The sequence below is a fragment of the Arachis ipaensis genome, chromosome B6 (genome assembly GCF_059453495.1).
Source record: "Arachis ipaensis isolate K30076 ecotype BB chromosome B6, ASM5945349v1, whole genome shotgun sequence".
Lineage (NCBI taxonomy): Eukaryota > Viridiplantae > Streptophyta > Magnoliopsida > Fabales > Fabaceae > Arachis > Arachis ipaensis.
Genome location: NC_142441.1, coordinates 130154927 through 130176308, shown reverse-complemented (window position 1 = coordinate 130176308; position 21382 = coordinate 130154927). Strand labels below are relative to the sequence as shown.

General features: G+C 37.5%; 1 protein-coding gene across 1 annotated transcript; it reads left to right on the top strand.

The window, feature by feature from the left end:
* Nucleotides 1-2896: 2896 nt before the first annotated feature.
* LEP (Integrase-type DNA-binding superfamily protein) lies at nt 2897-4017 on the top strand. Its single transcript, XM_016352263.3, has one exon. The coding sequence runs from the start codon at nt 3059-3061 to the stop codon at nt 3917-3919; it is 861 nt and encodes a 286-aa protein (XP_016207749.1). The 5' UTR covers nt 2897-3058; the 3' UTR covers nt 3920-4017.
* Nucleotides 4018-21382: the final 17365 nt, after the last annotated feature.

Genomic DNA, 21382 nt, shown 5'->3' with positions numbered 1-21382 from the left:
ATTACCTTTTATATTAATAATTTAAATAATTATCCAAAAATATATGTGGTTGAATGATTATATAAATATTTTATAATATTAGTATATTAAAATTAAATTCTTTTAAGAATTAGAACTTGTTTCACACGATGAGGATTATTTTAACTAGTATTAATCTGATTTGATTCTTGTGGACACTGAATGTGGTTTTAAATAAAGCACCATTAATTAAAATGTCTTGAATTTTGTCATATTAGTTATATATGAGAACGTAAAGTAAAAATTAGATTTTAAATGGTAAAATAATGGTATTGACGTACGTAACAATAATTTTTTCCTATCTTATCTTCTAATAAAGTGAAATATAAATTAGTTTGTCATACATTAGATGGCTCTTTCTTTCTTGTATCATCTACACTTTGAAAATAATAATACTTCCGATTTCAAATAACTATCCCATTATAACTAAGAAAATGATTATAAATTTTGATTTTAGGTACTTAAAGTTGATCGTATAAAATTACCTCTATTAACTTCTCTTTTTTCTTATACTTATTAAAAGTTTTTTGAAAAAATATTTATATTTTTCGAAAGTACAAGACTTCATTTTATATTAAATAAACAAAAAATATTTTACTATATTTGTAAATTTTAAAAGTCATGAATACTTTCAAAAGTATTTAAGAATATGTTTTCTAAAGTTAATTATTCGTATTTATTAAAATTACAAAATCTAATATAATCTCATATATCAATAAATATTCAAATTTATCGTTATATATTTATTTTTATTATTAATATGATCTATTTAAATTTTAAAAGTTATTTTTATCAAAACATAATAAAATTATTTTTAATTTAATTTATTAAATATAAGTGTTATCATTTTTAAAAACCAACTTTCTTAAACTAGTTAAAAAAAAAACAAAAAAAAAAACCCTTTACCAAAGGAGCCCTGACTCTCTTTGTCCTCATTTACTTTCCCTCTTTCATCTGATAAGGCAACTAATAGATTTTTTTTTTTTTTTGGTATAATTCTATTAAGAGTATTTTTTATGAACACTAGTACTTATGTAAAACAAAATATTTAAAAAAAAAAAAACTGAAACTATTTAAGATTAGCTAGAGTTGGTAAGTGCTTAGTTGGTTTTCTGCATTTTCATTTTCTTTTTCTAAAATTTGTTAAAAAAAAAAGAAAGAACATTATCATCATATTCTCAATGTTTTCATTCTTTACGAATTATAATTTTAAAAAAATAAAATTATTTTATTAGTTTTTATAGTTTTCTTAAATTTTTAGTTAGTAGGTCCCTATATTTTAAAAATTTTTCATTGAGTTCCAATACTAGTTTTTAGTTAAATCCTTTTTATTAGCAGTAAATATTACAAGAATATTTTTATCTATCTCACATTATTAATGAATATGTCTGAGCATATTCCATTAGTTAAAGTTTTGGGATCGATAATAAAAATATGATTATAAATTTAAAATTGGTGTAAGAACCAATTAAAAACTTTTAAAGTGTGAAAATTCAATTACAAATTTAATAAAATTATAGCGACTAACAGATAATGTAACATTTTAAAAACATAAAATATAAACACAAATCAAGTAGTAATTCCTAGATTTTTAATGCATTGAATACACTATTTTTTTTTTTTTTGAAATTTACTAATTTTTGAAACGTTATATCAAAACCAAAACAAAAAAAAAAAGAAAAATAATTGTTTCCAAATTAAACTATTACATGATAAAAGTATTTTTAATAATAACAGGCAGGAGGAGTTGATGAGCATGCTTCTTAAGCATGCAGTCAAATGAAGATCGAATAGAATGGCCATAGCACCCACATAATTACTAATCATAAATCTAAGTAGTTTATTCTAAAAGATCTTAGCTTCTTAGGCTAATCATCAAAAAAGGCATGGAGCTTCCTACCACCTGTAATTATCATTATTAGAATGTGCAACTTCTAAATATATTCCTAAACTTTAAAAATATATATGTTCAAAACTTCAAATTAATGAGATAAAAATAAATGTGGATCATATATATCTTTATTAGCTTAGATTGTGTGTGGGAAAAGTCTAATTGTGTGATTAGTTCCTTGTTCATGTATAATCCCATGATTTGATAGAAAGATCACATGCAACAACTTTGGACTATATGGGTCTTATTTCCCATAATTATTTTAACGCTAACAATACTACTCAAATTATTTGATTGGGGAATAATCATGAAATGGGGTATCTAGCAGAACATGCTTATCATGGTTCATTTAGATTTCTAATTATGCCACCCACTAATTATATAATTAATTTCTCTTTTCAATTCCCGTAAAATTAAATAATAACAATCATATATACTAATCATTACTTCATTCTTATTTTTTTTTCCTCCCATCATTTGGAACTCATTGTCTTTTTAATGATATGTATGTGTGGGGAAACGGAAATTAATTAATAAAACGGGAAACTAGAACTCTTAATTAACACAATTAGCTAGTAAGATAGTATTGAAAATAATAAGTGGACAAAATATTAAGAAAAAATGCACTTTCTGAATTGAACCCTTTAGAAGAGTGAGTGAGGGATTCTGTTATCCCCTTTTTCCTATGATACATATTAGATTACTCAATAATTATGATCATTGAAGAAGAAGCTAATATGGGACTCAAATTGAAGTGTTATGATAATCTCTCATTAGAGTGTGGATAAAAGCTTCGAGAAAAAAGAGAGGCACGTGTTTACACTCATTAGTTAAAGGCAGAGAAAAGGGTTATATATGGAAATAATTAATTTAAATAAATAAACGACAAAGCTTAAGGGTGGAAACGATGATTTGTTCAACCTTTTCATCCCTTATTTAAACCCATGAACTCACATGCTGACTCCTCACAACAAAACAAACACAAAACCAAAAACGAAAGTGTAAGGAACCATCTCCCTCATCAACCTCGAGTTACAACTTACAACACATTCCTTTTTTTTCTCTTCTTTCTTTTCTGCATGCCGAAAACCGAACTAGAATTTTCGGTGTTGAGATAATATAATCCTTTTCATACACTAACTATATCCGATGAATACTTTTACGTCGTCATCGTCGCAGTCGCCAAGGTCAAAAAAGAAGCAAACTAAGCCGGCGGCGCAGCCGCAAGAGCAGCAGCAACACGAGACAGCATGGGGAGGAAGGTACCTCGGGGTGAGGAGGAGACCATGGGGGAGGTATGCGGCTGAGATTCGCGACCCTTCTACTAAGGAAAGGCATTGGTTAGGCACGTTTGACACTGCAGAAGAAGCTGCCCTGGCATATGACAGGGCAGCTCGCTCCATGCGTGGCTCACGTGCCCGAACCAACTTCGTCTACCCGGACACTCCTCCAGGCCTATCGGTCACCCCAATCTTGTCACCCGACCAACTCCAACCCCAAACTTATAACCACCACAACCATGTCCATGACTTGTCCTCAATCTTCACCTCTAACTCGATCTCAACTAGTCAGCAGCTCGACTCAAATCCAACTCTAGACCCAGTTACGTTGTTGGTTGGCGCCAACAACAACTGGAGCTATGATAATACCTACGGCTATAGCGGCGGCGATCACCAAAACAGTAGCAACGATGGTTACTACAACAGTACTAGCTATCCCGACCAAGGTTGTCCGAATTTGGGGCACGTTTTTGTTGAAGAGGGTGGAACTAGCAATAGCAATAGCAATAGTAGTGCTTCCACAGTTGAGCTACCTCCATTGCCACCTGATATCACAAGCTCCATTGGTTATAATAATATGGATAATCATGATCATGGTTTTGATTATTATCACAATATGACTTCTGGGGATTATGTTCAAAGTCCAATGTTCAATGCAATGCCAACGGTTTCGGAGAATGTGGCTGGAGCTGAGGGTTTTGAATTGGGGGGCTCCTCTTATTTCTTCTGATCATCTTGATAAGTTAAATAATATTATTATTGTTGTTACATTATTAAGTCAAGGGTCCTGTATGTGTTAGTGCATTATGTAGATGCTAGTTTTTTAATTTATGCCGTTAATTATTGTGATGTTTGTGTGTGAAAGAGAGAGAGTACTATATTGGTTTGTTGTTGTTCTCGGAGAAAGACATTTTCTTGTGTTTTTCATCCGTGTCGTTGAATTGTGTGGCAACTATATACATAGAGCAAGTTATTATATAAGAAATGTTTCTTTGAACACATACAAAATATTCTCTTGGACCGTTATGAGACACATTTCACTTCACTTATCTTTTGAGTTTTGACTTTTAGGTGACCTCCACTCTTACCTATATTTATCTTGTTTTTTATCGGTGTAATTATTCTGTTAGCGTATTTAATTTTATTAAATTTTTAATTAAATTTTTATATTTTTAATTAAATTTTTATATTATTTTTTATTTTATAATTAGATTTTTTTAATATAAAAAATTTTAGAATTAACTGAATATTTTTTCACAAATTAAAATATTTATAATTAAAAATTTAACTAGATCTTTGACCAAATATTTTTTTAAAAAAATATTTTGTTAATTTTAATATTTTTTATATGAAAATAGCTTAATTATAAAATTAAAAATAATATAAAAGTCTAATTAAAAAAATATAAAAATTTAATTATAAATTTAATAAAACTACGCAGAACAATTAAATAATTAAATATGTTTTATTCTTATATTTGATTAGTTATTATTAATAAATGTGATAAAATTGTGAAAGAATAGGAAAAGCAAAGAAAAGAACTTTTATTGATTGTTGATTGATTGAACTGTATTGAAGTGTAGTGTAAACTATGAGGGTAAAACTAAATATATATATATAGAGTATTGTCCTATGAAAGATAAAAGCAAATAAAGATAAGATAAGAACAACTAAAGATAAGATAAAGATAAGACAAGATAAGATAATAAAGACTAAAATTGTAATTGAATTTATGTATTCTGTTGGGTTGAATTTGTGGGCCGTGAGACGTCTTTATTGTTGTCATGGGCTAAGATGGAAGAGTGGTTTAATACGCCCCCGCAAGCTGGAGGATGAAAGATGTCAAGAACACTAAGCTTATTTAGATTAAGATGGAAGGGTTGAGGAGACAAAGGTTTGGTGAAGATGTCAGCTAGTTGCCCAGAATAGGGAATTGGGAGAAGTTTCATCACTCCAACTTAAGCTTTTTGTCGAACCAAGTGACAATCAACATCTAAATATTTGGTCCGTTCATGAAAAACCGGGTTAGCAGCAATATGAAGAGCACTCTGATTATCATAATATAAAATTGGTGGACGGATAGGAGAGATGCATAAAAATTGTAACACATTTAGTATCCATTGAATTTCACAAGTTGTGTTGGCAAGTGCACGATATTCTGCTTCCGTAGATGAGCGGGCAACGGTAGTTTGTTTCTTGGTCTTCCAAGAGACTAAAGAACTGCCTAAGAAGAAACAATAACCTGTTAAAGATCGCCGAGTGTCAGGACATCCGGTCCAATCAGAGTCACTGAAGCCGAGAAGCTGAATTTCTGATTCCCTTGGAAAGAAAAGTCCTTTGCCGGGACTAGTTTTCAGATATCGTAACACATGCTTGGCCGGTTGAAAATGAGATTCAGTAGGAGATGCCATGAATTGACTTAATTGTTGAGTGGCATACATGATGTCCGGTCGAGTAGTGGTGAGATAGATAAGACGGCCAACCAAACGACGATATACAAAAGGTCGGATAGCAGGGGAGTTTTGTCTTAATATAGTCTTGTGGTACTATCCATTGGAACAGAGGCAGGTTTAGCACCTAATAAACTAGAATCCTCCAAAAGATCAAGACAATATTTTCTCTGAGATAAGCAAATTCCCTTCTCTGATTGAGCAACTTCAATACCCAAAAAATATTTTAATGAGCCCAAGTCTTTAATTCGGAAGTGTTGGTGCAAAATAAACTTAATGACAGTAAGTTTAGAAATGGAATTACCAGTGAGAACAATATCGTCAACATAGACTAAAAGGATAGAAATTTGATCACCAATGAATTTGACAATAGACTATAATTAGATAAGGTCTGCTGGTATCCATGAGATAGCAAAAGATGAAAAAGTTTGTCATACCACATACGACTAGATTATCGTAAATCATACAGTGACTTGAGTAGCTTACAGCATTGATTCGGTTCAGGAGATGTAAATCCGGGTGGCAGAGTCATATAAACATCCTCAGAAAGATCTCCATATAAGAAAGCATTATTGACATCCAACTGATGTATGGGGGAATGCTTCATAGAGGCCAATGCCAAAACTAATCTGATGGTGGCAGGCTTGACAACAGGGGAAAAAGTTTCCAAGAAATCAACATCTTCAGTTTGAGTGAATCATTTAGCCACAAGGCGTGCTTTATATCGATCAACTGAACCATCAGGCTTGCGTTTGATGCGATAGACCCATTTACAGCCAATCGGCTTAACCCCTGCAGGGCAATCAACAAGACGCCAAGTTTTGTTCATCTCAAGAGCATCCAACTCATCTTTCATAACACTACACCAATTAGAGTGTTGATTGGCGTCCTTAAAAGACTTTTGACTCAACGTCAGAATGTAGAGATAAAAGAAACTTTTTATGTGAAGATGAAAGAGAAGAAAAAGATATGATTGAAGATAAAGGATACTTGCACTTTGAGGGAGATTGATTTGTAGAGATGAGAGATAAATTACACAAGTAATTAGATAGATATGCTAGAGGTCGGTGAGGCCGGTCGGAATGACGAGGATGGGGTTGCTCAGGTGGTAAAGAAGGTGACGGGGGATGAGAAGGTGATGGTGGGTTGGTATCTAGTGTTGAAAGTGATTCGGTGGTCATGGGTTCAACTTGGTTAGGAAACGATAGTGAGGAAGAAGGAGAGGTTGTTGGAGAAAATAAAGAACTAGGTGGAGTTGGGTCAATGGGTATAGGTGAGGGTTCAACTGGAAGACTAACTGAATCTTGTTTTTGAGGTGTGTTTGGCAATGTTGGGCTGAGTGTATGGAATTGGACATTTTTTGTGACTAAGGGCAAGATCATTTCATAAAAAATCACGTTTCTAGAAATCTCAATTCTTTTATCTTCTAAAACATAAACAATATATCCTTTAAAACCATTTTGAAAGCCAATAAATACAGTCTTTTTGGCTCTTGGATCAAATTTTGATCTGTTTACCATTGGGGTAGAAATAAAACATAAGCATCAAAAAACTTTAAGGTCATGATAATTTGGTGGATGATTGAATAAAATCTCAAATGGTGTTTTAAAATTAATTACGAATGATGGAACTCTATTAAGTAAATAAACAGCATGTCTAACAGCATAAGACCAAAAAGATGATGGTAAATTAGATTGAAACATAAGAACACGAGCTATATTCAAAATATGTTGATGCTTGCGTTCTACCCTTCCATTTTGTTGAGGAGTTTCAACACAACTACGTTCATGAATAATGCCCTTTGAAGCATAAAAATCAGGTAAAATAAATTCTGGTCCATTATTGGAACGAATAGTTTTGACTTTGGAATTGAATTGTGTTTCAATTAAAGTAATAAAATTTTTTATTTGATTTTGCACTTCTCCTTTTGATTTTAATAAAGTAACCCATGTAAAGCGGCTAAAATCATCAACAATAGTAAAAAAATATTTATGATTATGAATAGAATTTTGTCGAAATGGACTCCAAATATCAAAGTGTAATAAATCAAAACTTGCATTGGTTTTGTTAAAACTTTGAGAAAATGAAAGTCTCTTTTGCTTAGAAAGATGACAAATGTCACAAACCTCGTCATGATGCATAGAGATAAAAGGAAATTATTTATGTAAATGATTAAGTCTTTGTCCAGAAAGGTGTCCTAAATGAAAATGTCATATATTGGAAGGTGTAATTGGTGGAGATTGGATTGAATTTATGGAGTGTGTAGTGGATGAATTTTTACCGAAATTGGGTTCAAGGACATATAATCCCTCTCTCATTCTGACCAAATCAATCATTCCCAAATTGTTGCTCTGTAGAGTGCAATAAGAAGATGAAAAAGTGAGTTCACATATGAGTGCTGAAGTAATTTTTGAAACAGAGATAATATTAAAGTTGAAATGAGGTAAATAAAGAATATCATGAAGGATCAAGGATGGTGAAAATTGAACGATGCCTTTATAAGAAACAGTAGTTCGAAAACTATTTGGTAAATAAAAAATAATAGGAGAAATTTGTGTGTAAGAAATAAACCAAGACAAATTTGATGCAATATGATCTGTGGCACCAGAATCAATGATCCAAGTATTCAAAAATGAATATCGATTTGAAGAATTGTTAATAGTAGAAAAAGTATTGAAAGAACAAAGATAATGAGTAGTTGAACCTGACAAAAGCGCAAGTTGGTTTGAAGGACGAGCTTCTTCATTGAAAGGAAGTGTCATGAAAAAAAAGTGTTGGGTTGATGAAAGGTCCAAAAGAAGCTCCGAATGAAGTTGCTGGTGTGCCCTTTTTTCTTGATCTAGGACAGAGTAAGGAGGTTGATTATTCATAGTGGGAGGAGAGGTTGAAGGGATTTTAAGATCTAAATTGGTTAATTTATCCATAGATGTCAGCAGAGCTCAAGAAGAGCTCTGATACCATGATAAAATTGTGAAAGAATAGGAAAAGCAAAAAAAAAAAAAGAACTTTTATTGATTGTTGATTGATTGAACTGTATTGAAGTGTAGTGTAAACTACGAGGATAAAACTAAATATATATAGAGTATCGTCCTATGAAAAATAAAAGCAGATAAAGATAAGATAAGAATAACTAAAGATAAGATAAAGATAAGATAATAAAGACTAAAATTGTAATTGAATTTATGTATTTTGTTGGGTTGAATTTGTGAGCTATGAGACGTCTTTATTATTCTTACTCCATTTTTAAGTATGTAACATTTTCTTGTTTTGTTAGGGAATTAATTTTATTTTAATTAATAATTAGGCAATAACATAGTTGATCAAATGCGTAGCCAATAATTAGCCAAAAATATGTGTCACGTAGAATTTCTCATATTGTTCAAAACTCCTAATTTGAGATGCTTTTTCTGGAGGATTTTTTTGAAATAAAATAAAAAAATTTATTTACGAAAAATAAAATTATTTAACAAGATATTTTTTTGGTGTTAAAAAGCAATTCATGTCAGAAAGGGGCGATTTGCCTCAATTTGCCTAAGACGAAGCTGAATGGGGTTTTTCTTCCTGCAGTTCATCCAAGTGAAAGACGATCTGCGTTGTTGCTCCTCAGTTCGTCCATTCCAGCAATGATCTACCTCCAAGCTAACGGTAAAAATGTAGCCTATAAATTTAAGTGAGTCTACACCAAAATTCTTTTTTGTTTAACTCTATTCATTTTTCTATTTCTTACTTATTTATCTCTAAAATGTCTTAAATACTATTATTATTAATTCATTATGATAAAAATATAGTATTTGATCAAAATAAATTTTTTGTATTTAATTTTGTTCAACGAATCTTTGTGTACATCTCAACTGAGGTGAGATATATAATGACATTAAAAGTTTTTGCAACGCACATTATTGGTTAACAACTCAGAGAATGAAAAATATTTATTAAGATATCTGATGTAAATGATATTTTTTATTACAAAAGGTATTATTTTAATATTCATATATAGTATGTATTTTATTATTTTTGTATTTTCTTTTTTATAAAGGACACTTTTTATTATTATATTATGTTATTATTTTATTAAAATTAAAATGGTATCATTTGTTATTGTTACGGTGGGTAACCGGAGATTAGTGGGCCGGATGGCGTTGGTTGGCCCAAGCGTGTGAGGGAGGTGACTATCGAGTGAACCTGAAACTCGGTGTTCCTCCGTCCGACTTGTACGTGAGAAAGAATGGGGGATGGTACCTGCAAAGACACTCCGATGCTTAAGTTAGCAAGAGCGGGAGCAGGTTAGAACATATATTGGAACTTTGTGATACCTGAGGGGTGTCAGGGTATTTATAGTGGTGAACCAATAACCACCGCTGGAGTAGTGCCACCTTTTTAGGTGGATAACCGTTCCCATATCTTAGGGAAGTTAAGATATGGCTCTATGAAGTGGTTAGAGAGTTTCTAAGGGCAGTTACTCATTTAAATGAATGTTATCTGCCAGCTGACCCTCGTATCCGACTTCCCAGGAACAGGTCGTGTTCAGTACCGACTTCTGGGGATGAAGGCTGGTACTGGGGGAAACTCAACCCTTTGGGTTGGGTTTCTTTGCTTGGATTCTGGACCCTTATTGCTGGGCCAGGGTATGAACAGTGCCCCTACTCGAGCCCAATTTCTTTTTAGGATTTGGGTTCGAGTATTCAACTCGGGGTCGTAGCCGATTTGCGAGAGGACCGACGTGATGGTTTAAGAACCGACGTGATTTTTTCTTGACCTTTCGGTTCTGACAGTTATGTCTAATCAAGCGTCGTGTCCGTTAGGGGTGTGTGTAGGGATTTAATGGCCTTGGTAACGGTGCATCTTCATTAATGACTGCCCCCATTTTACCATTATGCCCCTAACGTTCTTATAAATACTTTCCCTCTCTTTCGTTGTTTCGTTTCTGCGATCTTTCAAATTTCCCTTGCATTCGTTCGTGCTGTATTCTTGCGTTTCGAAGGCTTTTACTTCCTCCAGTCTTGATTTCAGACTTAAAGGTTAGCTTTTTTCCCCTTCTGTAACATGCTTTCTATTTGCGTGCCTTTGTCTTGTAGGTAGATTGGTTTGTAGGCTTTAGTTCCGCACCCCTTCCCTTAGAGACCGTGTGTTGATTTTCCTTTTCTTTTGTAGGTTTCTTGTCACCCTTTTTAAGAAAAAGAAAATGGCTTCCATAGATGCTCTCTCCCAGTGGGTTGATGTTACGGTCTTAGGGGAGGAGCCCTCAGTTGATACTGAATTTATTACCCACCTTCGTACTCACTATAGAATTTGTGCTTCTGAAGAAGATGAGCCGAAGTACGAGTTGGTAGTCCCGGGTCCAGAAGACCGGGTTTGCTTCGGGAGGGCCGACGAGACGGCCCCTCATTTCTTTTTTATGTATGAGAGTATGGTCACTCGTTTGGGCGTTTTTCTCCCTTTTTCAGAGTTTGAAGTGTCTGTGTTGCGTCACTGCCGGGTTGCTCCCACCCAGCTTCATCCCAACTCTTGGGATTTTTTGAAAATTTATCAATTTATCAGCCAGGCCCTAGAGTTTCCGACTTCTCTGAGGATTTTCTTTTACCTCTTCCATATGACCAAGCCCTTCAGTGGGCTAAATAATAAGCAACAGTGGGTGTCCTTCCGAGCCATACAAGGTCGGAGGCTTTTTACTCTTTTTGACGAGTCCTTTCACGACTTCAAGAACTACTTTTTCAAAGTGCAAGCTGTAGAGGGTCACCACCCCTTTTTCCTGGATGATCATTCTTCTCCCCGATTTCCTTTATATTGGCTGGAGGCCTCCCCCTGCGAGAAATATGGTCTGGATGACCTAAATGAGGTGGAAGCAGCCATTGTGAGGTTCCTCCGAGAAGTGTGGGGGAGGGCCCCATACTTGGATACTAAAAAATTTCTCCAGGGGTCGCCAGCCTTTGTCCAGTCACAACTAGGTAGCTTTTTGCGTTTCTCACTTATTTCCGACTTGCAATTTCTTTTACCGACTTGTCTGACTTTTAGCTACCAATTTGTTTTTGCAGAGATGGTAAAGAAAAACGCCCAAGAGTCTTACCAGAGGGTTCAGGAAGCCAAGGCAAAGTCTCGAGCCAGATCTGGTGGTGTTAGGACGGTTGTCTCTCCTCCTCCTCCTCGGAACGTTGGGACTCCCTCTCAACCTATTGTAATTTCTTCCTCTGTTCCCTCTCTGCCACCCCCTCCCGTCCGACCTACTCCCGAACCAGAGCCAAAGAAGCGCAAGACCTTAGAGTCTGGCGTTTCTGGTGAGGCAGACGCTCTTGCGTTCGTCCGAAAGAACATTTATCCTCATGCTCGTATGAGTATGGATGATGTTTCTGTTCGGCACTACCTCACCACTGTGGTTGAGGAGAGTCTCAAGACGGCGGGGGTTTGTGGCAAACTCTTAGATATATTTGAGAAGACTCCTATCAGCTCTTTAGGGACGACCTCGAGGGTCGAGGAGCTGGAAGGTAGGCTCCGCATATATCAGGATCATGAGAGGGAGTTGGAGGGGGAAGTTACCAAGCTGAAGGAGGAGAGAGACAGCCTCCGGGAGAAGGGGAAGAAGTTGCAAGCCCAATGTAACATGGAGATGGATTTGAGGAAAGCAGCGCAAGCCAGCTACAACAGTTTATTTGCTGATCTTGTGTCTGTAAAGAATGACTTGCTGAATGCTCGGAAGGCCTATACCGAGTTGGAGGACTCTATTGCGGATGGTGCTGATGAGGCTTGGAGGATTTTCAAGGAACAGGTCGGAGTTATTGCTCCTGACTTGGACCTTTCTCCTTTGGACCCTGATAAGATTGTTATTGATGGTGCCATCGTGGATACTCCTGTCCCCGTGGTGGAGTCTGAGTCTGATTTAAAGACTCGGGGGCAGAGGATCATAGAGTCCCCTCCTCGCTCTAAGGACGCTCCGAGTTCCTCTACCATTCTTCCGACTTCCTCTTCGACTCCTGCTCCTGGCGTTCCCCCTGACTCTGCTGGTGGTGATCCTCTTAAAAAGTGATTTTGGCTATTGGGGCCCGGCCTGTGGGCCCCTCTTTTTAAACTCTTTATATTTATTTGTTGGTGTTTGAACAATTTTTGGCCTTTTAAGGCCGTAAACAAAACAATTTATGATGCCCTTTCTTAATAAGGGTTTAATTTAGCGTTAAATAAATGCCCTTTTTGGATAAGGGTTTTGAGTTACCTTATGCGCGCATGCTTTTTCTGTTCGTGGTTCTTTTGACTCTTTGATCTTTTCTAGAAAAAACCTTTTCTTTGGGGCTTGCCTACTTTTCTGAATTTCCTTGATTCTCAAGGCAGCCTTACTATTTTTTCTTAGTTTTTCCTTATCTCTTTTTGTTATTCTTAGTACTCAATTTTGTTTTATTGAGTTTTTCGTGACTTAGGCTACTTTTGCGATTCATTTTAACTTTACTCGGCTTCGTTTTCCGACTTATGAGTTAGATTGCTTCCGAGTTTATCATGATCGACTTCTATAGCCTCTTTACGCCGACTTGTACCTCGTCGTTTTATCCTGACGACCATCTTGGTCGGTTCATGGGATTTTCACGTTTTGTCGAGCTTAAATCGGCGCGTTTCGTAGAAAGAGAATAAAAAGGGAATTTAAAAGAGATATTTAAGATGAAAGAGATCTTTATTAATTGAGGAGGTACCTTATTGCTACTAAGGGCTTTTGATAATTTATTTCCCTTAGTCCCCACTATGATGCCTCGTTAAAAACCCTTCTCCAGAAAAAACCCTTTGATTCTGGGAAAAAATCATGAAGCTGGGAAAAGAGTACATCAGGGAGTAGAGTTCGCTTTTAACTGTAGTACCTTTTCATATTACAAGCATGCCATGACCTTGGTAACTCGGTGCCGCCTAAGTCGGTCACCTTATAATAGCCCTTTCCTAAGACCTCCTTGACCTTGTATGGTCCTTTCCAATTAGCAGCGAGCTTTCCCTCCCCCGATTTGTTGACTCCAATGTCGTTTCTGATTAAGACTAAGTTGTCAGGGGTGAAACTCCTTCGAATGACTTTTTTGTTGTACCTTGTAGTCATCCTTTGTTTCAACGCTGCTTCTCTTATCTGAGCTTCTTCTCGGACTTCAGGGAGCAAGTCGAGCTCTTCTTTGTGCCCCTGTATATTCCTGATCTCGTCGTGGAAAATCACTCTTGGGCTTTGCTCATTGACCTCTATTGGGATCATGGCTTCTACGCCATAGACTAGTCGGAAGGGTGTTTCTCCAGTGGCGGATTGGGGGGTTGTTCTGTAAGCCCATAGTACTTGTTGGAGCTCTTCAGCCCAAGCTCCTTTCGCATCTTGTAACCTTTTCTTCAGCCCTACCAGTATGACTTTGTTGGCTGCTTCGGCTTGCCCATTGGCTTGTGGGTGTTCCACTGAGGTGAACTGGTGTTTGATGTTCATACTGGCTACTAGGCTTCTAAAGGTGGAGTCGGTGAACTGGGTTCTGTTATCGGTGGTAATGGAATAAGGTATCCCATACCTTATGATTATATTTTTGTAGAGGAACCTCCGACTTCTTTGTGCAGTGATGGTGGCCAGTGGTTCTGCTTCTATCCACTTTGTGAAATAATCTATTCCCACTATTAGGTATTTAACTTGTCCTGACGCCTGGGGAAAAGGACCTAACAAATCCATTCCCCATTTTGCAAAGGGCCATGGAGAAGTGATACTAATGAGCTCTTCTGGGGGAGCCACGTGGAAATTTGCATGCATCTGACATGGCTGGCACTTTTTCACAAATTCTGTGGCATCTTTCTGTAAGGTTGGCCAGTAGAATCCGGCTCGAATCACTTTCCTGGCCAATGACCTGGCTCCGAGATGATTCCCGCAGATTCCACTATGTACCTCCTCCAACACCTCGGTGGCTCTTGAGGTCGGTACACACTTTAACAATGGTGTTGATATCCCCCTTCTATAGAGAACATTTTTCACCAAGGTATAGTGTTGTGCTTCCCTTCGGATTTTCTGGGCTTCTTTTTCCTCCTTAGGGAGGATGTCGAATTTTAGGTATTCGACTAAGGGGTTCATCCATCCGAGGTTCAATCCGACCACTTCAAAGACTTCTAGTGTGTCTTCCATTTTTACCACTGAAGGTTCCTGGAGAGTCTCTTGAATCAGGCTTCTGTTATTTCCTCCTGGCTTGGTACTTGCTAGCTTGGATAGGGCGTCTGCTCTGCTGTTTAGATCCCAAGTTATGTGTTTCACCTCGGTTTCTGCAAAGCGCCCCAGGAGCTCCGAAGCTTTTTCCAAGTACCTTTTCATATTTGGGTCCTTTGCCTGATATTCCCCACTTATTTGGGAGGTCACCACTTGGGAGTCGCTGTATACCATCACCTTCATAGTACCTACTTCTTCTGCCAGCTTCAATCCTGCGATCAAGGCTTCGTATTCTGCCTGATTATTTGAAGCTGGGAATTCAAACTTGAGGGAAACCTCTATCTGGGTTCCCCTTTCATCTACCAATATTATGCCTGCGCCGCTTCCTGTTTTATTGGAGGATCCATCTACGTAGAGTTCCCAGGTAGTTGGTTTGTCCTCTTGATCCCCTGCATATTCTGCAATGAAGTCGGCGAGGCACTGGGCTTTAATCGCCGTCCGAGTTTCGTACTTCAAGTCGAACTCGGAGAGTTCTATTGCCCATTGGACCATTCTTCCTGCAATATCCGTCTTTTGGAGGATTTGCTTCATGGGTTGGTTCGTGCGGACTCTTATTGTGTGAGCCTGAAAGTAAGGTCGTAGCCTTCGAGAGGCTATTACTAAGGAGTAGGCAAACTTTTCTAATTTGTGATACCTTAGCTCAGGGCCCTGTAGAACTTTACTGATGAAATAGATTGGGTGTTGACTGACCTCGTCTTCTCTTATCAAGGCTGCTGAGACAGCCTTGTCTGCCACGGATAGGTATAGGACGAGGTCTTTTCCGGCTATAGGTCGGGTCAAGATAGGAGGTTGGCTCAAAAACTTTTTGAACTCCTGGAACGCCTCCTCGCATTCGGGAGTCCACTCAAACTGATGCCCCTTTTTCAGTAGGGAGAACAGTGGAAGGGATCTTAATGCTGATCCTGCCAAAAATCTGGAGAGAGCTGCTAGTCGGCCATTCAGCTGTTGGACCTTTCTCAAACAAGTCGGGCTTTTCATCTCTAGGATAGCTCTACACTTGTCGGGATTGGCTTCGATCCCTCTTTGTGTTAGCATGAATCCTAGAAATTTTTCTGCCTCCACTGCAAAGGCGCACTTTGCAGGATTTAGTCTCATCCCGTGCAACCTTATGGTGTCAAAGACTTGTGAGAGGTCGGATAGGAGGTCGACTTCCTCCTTGGTTTTTACCAACATATCGTCGACATATGCTTCCATTAAGCTCCCTAAGTGGGGGGCAAACACCTTATTCATCAGCCTCTGATATGTGGCCCCTGCATTTTTCAATCCAAATGGCATGACCACGTAGCAATAGTTGGCTCTGGGCGTGATGAATGATGTTTTTTCCTGGTCTGGTTCATACATCGGGATTTGGTTATATCCTGAGTAGGCGTCCATGAATGACAGGTATTGATACCCCGAGCTAGAGTCCACTAGGGCGTCAATACTTGGTAGTGGATAAGGGTCCTTGGGACATGCCTTATTTAAGTCGGTGTAGTCGACGCACATTCTCCATTTACCATTTTGTTTTTTGACTAGCACTACATTGGCTAGCCATGTTGGATATTTGACTTCTCTGATGAAACCGGCTTCTAGGAGCGCCTGCACTTGCTCTTCTACTACTAGGGCTCGCTCTGGGCCGAGCTTGCGTCTTCTTTGTTGCACAGGTCGGGACCCTAAGTAGACCGAGAGCTTGTGAGACATGAGCTCGGGATCTATCCCAGGCATGTCGGAGGCCTTCCAGGCGAAGAGATCTGAGTTATCTCTTAGGAGCTTAGTCAACCCTTGTCTTAAGGTTTCCCCTAGGTTGGCTCCTATGTGAGTGTATTTTCCTTCCTCTTCGCCGACCTGAATCTCCTCAGTTTTTCCCCCGGGCTGTGGTCGCAGCTCTTCTTTAACCCTTGCTCCCCCGAGTTCTATTGTGTGAACTTCTTTGCCTTTTCCTCTCAGGTTTAGGCTTTCATTGTAGCACTTCCTTGCCAGCTTCTGATCTCCCCTCACCGTTGCTATCCCCGACGAGGTCGGGAACTTCATGCAGAGGTGGGGTGTCGATACCACCGCTCCGAGTCGATTAAGGGTAGCTCTGCCGATTAAAGCATTATAGGCCGATCCCACGTCGATGACTATGAAGTCTATACTCAGAGTCTTTGATTTTTCCCCCTTTCCAAAGGTGGTGTGGAGGGGCAAAAATCCTAGTGGCTTTATTGGCGTGTCACCTAATCCGTACAAGGTGTCGGGGTAGGCTCTTAATTCTTTCTCATCTAAACCTAGTTTGTCGAAAGCGGGCATAAAGAGGATGTCTGCTGAGCTTCCTTGGTCTACTAGTGTTCTGTGTAGATGGGCATTTGCCAAGATCATGGTAATTACCACTGGGTCATCGTGCCCAGGGATTACTCCTCGCCCATCTTCCTTTGTGAATGAAATGGTCGGAAGGTCGGAGGACCCCTCTTCGACCTGGTAAACTCTCTTGAGATGTCTTTTACGAGAGGATTTTGTGAGTCCCCCTCCCACAAACCCTCCTGAGATCATATGGATATGTCTCTCCGGAGTTTGTGGTGGTGGGTCTCTTCTATCCGTATCTTCTCGCTTTCTTTTTCCATGACCGTCCGACCTTTCTATGAGATATCTGTCAAGCCGACCTTCTCTGGCCAGCTTTTCTATCACATTTTTAAGGTCGTAACAGTCGTTTGTGGAGTGCCCATATATCTTATGGTACTCACAGTAATCACCGCGGCTCCCCCCTTTTTTATTTTTAATGGGTCTGGGGGGAGGCAGCCTTTCGGTATTGCAAATTTCTCTGTATACATCCACTACAGGAATTTTCAGTGGAGTATAAGAGTGGTATTTTCTTGGCCTATCGAGGCCGAGTTCTTCCTTCTTCTTAGCTTCCCTCTCCCTCTCTTTCGTTGAGGGAGGGTGACCGGGTCGCAAACTCGGGTCTCTTAGCCTAGCATTCTCTTCCATATTGATGTACTTTTCCGCTCTTTCCTGTACATCACTTAGAGAGGCGGGGTGTCTTTTTGATATGGACTGTGAGAAGGGACCTTCTCTAAGACCATTGACTAGCCCCATGATGACTGCTTCGGTGGGCAGGTCTTGAATCTCCAAACATGCTTTGTTAAACCTTTCCATATAGGCCCGTAAGGACTCCCCGACCTCCTGTTTTATTCCCAGGAGACTTGGTTCATGTTTTACTTTGTCTTTCTGGATGGAGAACCTCATCAAGAACTTTCTGGAGAGGTCTTCAAAACTGGTAATTGACCTCGGAGGGAGGCCGTCGAACCACTTCATCGCTGTTTTCGACAAGGTTGTCGGAAAAGCTTTGCATCGCGTAGCGTCAGAAGCGTCAGCCAGATACATCCGACTTTTAAAGTTGCTCAGATGATGCTTTGGATCGGTGGTTCCGTCGTAGAGGTCCATATCGGGGCTTCTAAAGTTTCTCGGAACTTTTGCCCTCATTATGTCCTCGCTGAAAGGATCTTTCTCCCCTAAGGGAGAATCTTCTCTACCGTCGTGGGAGTTCTGGCCTTTGAGGGAGGATTCTAACTTTAAGAGTTTTTTTTTTTAACTCTTTTCGTCGCTCCATCTCCTCTTTTAGGTTCTTTTCGGTTTCCTTTTGTCGTTCCCGTTCCTGTTCTAGCTGCTCGAGGCGACTGTGGATTAATCCCATAAGCTCAATTGCGTGGGATGGTCCTTCTTTTTCTGATTCGCGCCCCTCCGAGGAATTCACCTTCGGGTTTTTGATTCCGGAGGTGCCTTCCCTGTGTTGATCATTGGCTTCCTGGTGAAGGGTCTGGTCTGCCTCATTGTTTCCAATGTTCAGATTCTCTTGTTCAGAATCAGTCTCCACATGACCCTCTTCAGGGGATCTATCCGCCATCACTGGTTGATCTCTCGGTTCCCCGGCAACGGCGCCAATGTTACGGTGGGTAACCGGAGATTAGTGGGGCGGATGGCGTTGGTTGGCCCAAGCGTGTGAGGGAGGTGACTATCGAGTGAACCTGAAACTCGGTGTTCCTCCGTCCGACTTGTACGTGAGAAAGAATGGGGGATGGTACCTGCAAAGACACTCCGATGCTTAAGTTAGCAAGAGCGGGAGCAGGTTAGAACATATATTGGAACTTGGTGATACCTGAGGGGTGTCAGGGTATTTATAGTGGTGAACCAATAACCACCGCTGGAGTAGTGCCACCTTTTTAGGTGGATAACCGTTCCCATATCTTAGGGAAGTTAAGATATGGCTCTATGAAGTGGTTAGAGAGTTTCTAGGGGCAGTTACTCATTTAAATGAATGTTATCTGCCAGCTGACCCTCGTATCCGACTTCCCAGGAACAGGTCGTGTTCAGTACCGACTTCTGGGGATGAAGGCTGGTACTGGGGGAAACTCAACCCTTTGGGTTGGGTTTCTTTGCTTGGATTCTGGACCCTTATTGCTGGGCCAGGGTATGAACAGTTATCATTTTTTATTCGGTATAGGTATCAGTTATGTGTTGACGAGGACGTAGCACTAATTTGTGGTTGGCATAATTATTATCTAACAGTCTATATGTTATAGTTATGGAAAAGTATGAGGAGCCAATGGAATATTTATACAATGTGTACAATGGAAGTTTAGAGGATATTAGAAATATAATCATTTGTGTTACCATTTCCTATCAGTTGAAGCTTTTGGGATGAGTGGTATCATGCACGGTATTAGAACGCTAGATCCGAAAGGTCAAGAGTTCGATCCTTGGTGAACCCCAAAATTAGAACTTTTGAGAAGATGTTTATTATCGCTAGTACTCGGATGGTTATTCTAGATAGTATGAGGGATGTTCATTTTGTAATTCAATAGCCCATTGTACATATTGTACAAATAGTCCATTGTTTCCCTAGCGGGATCCGTTAATTATTTATTTTTTTGATTGACCTGTGTAAGGGAAGTTCTTTAAATAATGATGGTGGTGATGACATCCAGTCAAGTGAGGCGCAATTGCTAAAACAAATATTAGAAGATTGATGGTTAACCTAAATAGTACATTCACTTTAAAACGAGTTGTCAATAAACCATAAACATTTTTTATTACCAAAGATAAAAAAAAGGAAGATGAGAAAATACAATGATTCTCATTCTTGTATACAAATATCAATGGAATAAGACTATTGAAAGCTTGACTTGAAAGTGAGATAGCTCAAGTAATCTTTATGATAATTAAATCAGATCTGACTATTGACATAATAGTTCTGCAAGAATCTATTAAAAATCACTTCAATTTCAAAACATCGTATAGAAATATTTGACTTACAAATTATAATATTTTCTAATATAAATATACTTTTTATATAATATTATCTAATCTAATATTATCTAAATATTTATTTCTATAATACTTAAATATTATATAAATAACAAAATAAAATGAAAAGAAAAGAAACTTACTTGAAGAAAGAAGTTGAAGAAAGAAGTGAGAAGTGAATTGATGGGAGAGAAAGTACTGACAAATTTAAAAAATTTTGAGAGTTGGGATAAAATATATATAATATAATAATAATTTTTATAATAAAAATATTATGTGTATATAATATTAGTTATCAAATTATTTATTAATTATTATATATTTATGTATAAATACACGTATTATTTAATTTATTTTTAATGTATATTTTATATAGGTAGTTATTTTTTATGTACATATATCATAATTATTATTATAATTATATTTTGTTATTGTAAAATATAATTAGTCTTTAAAATATCTAATTTACAAATTAAAACACTAAAATAGTAATTTAAATAATAACATATAGTTTAGAATTTTATTATTTAGGCTTCATATTTTAAAAAAAAATGAGTAATCTTTTCTTAACAATACAATTGAAATATCTCTCTTTCTATATATATATATAAGGAAACAATTATTTAGAAATGTACTTCTCATACAATTAGAAACCAACTCTTATTGATATTTATAATTGAGAAAGCTCTTTCAATTAATGCAGTTGCTACGAAAAATTAAAGCTAATATAAAAAAAAAAGATAAATAATACTCTTTCGAGTCGATTTCTAAGAAAAAACACGAATTTTATTTAAATTGAAAATTGATAATTCTAATAGACATCTAATAAAAAATTCTTAAATTAACTATTAAAAATTAAGTAAGATTGTGATGTCAAATTCAATATTTTAATAAGAACAAATAAATATTATCATATACTATTAAAAAAAAATTTAAAATATGCTAAAAGCGCTTGCCTCCACAATAATAATATAGGTACATCTATTTCTGAAGGAGAGAGTATAGAAGAATTTTGGTAAATGACAAATGAAGCGAAGGAGGGACCGTTTACATAGAGAGATAAACTAAAGCAAGATCGTCAAGTTGTTAGGCGAATTGCAGTATGGAGGGCTAGATCACCAAGTTGCTAGGTGAATTGCAATATTAATGGGTCATATAGCCGAACTTAAAGGCCAGACGATCTACGTACTCGAATGACCAAATCACTGCTCAAAAAGGCGAATTGTGTGCAATTGGACTAGATCACCGATGTGATAGACGAATTACAACCTAAAACAAACAAAAATTGGATATTCATATATAATGT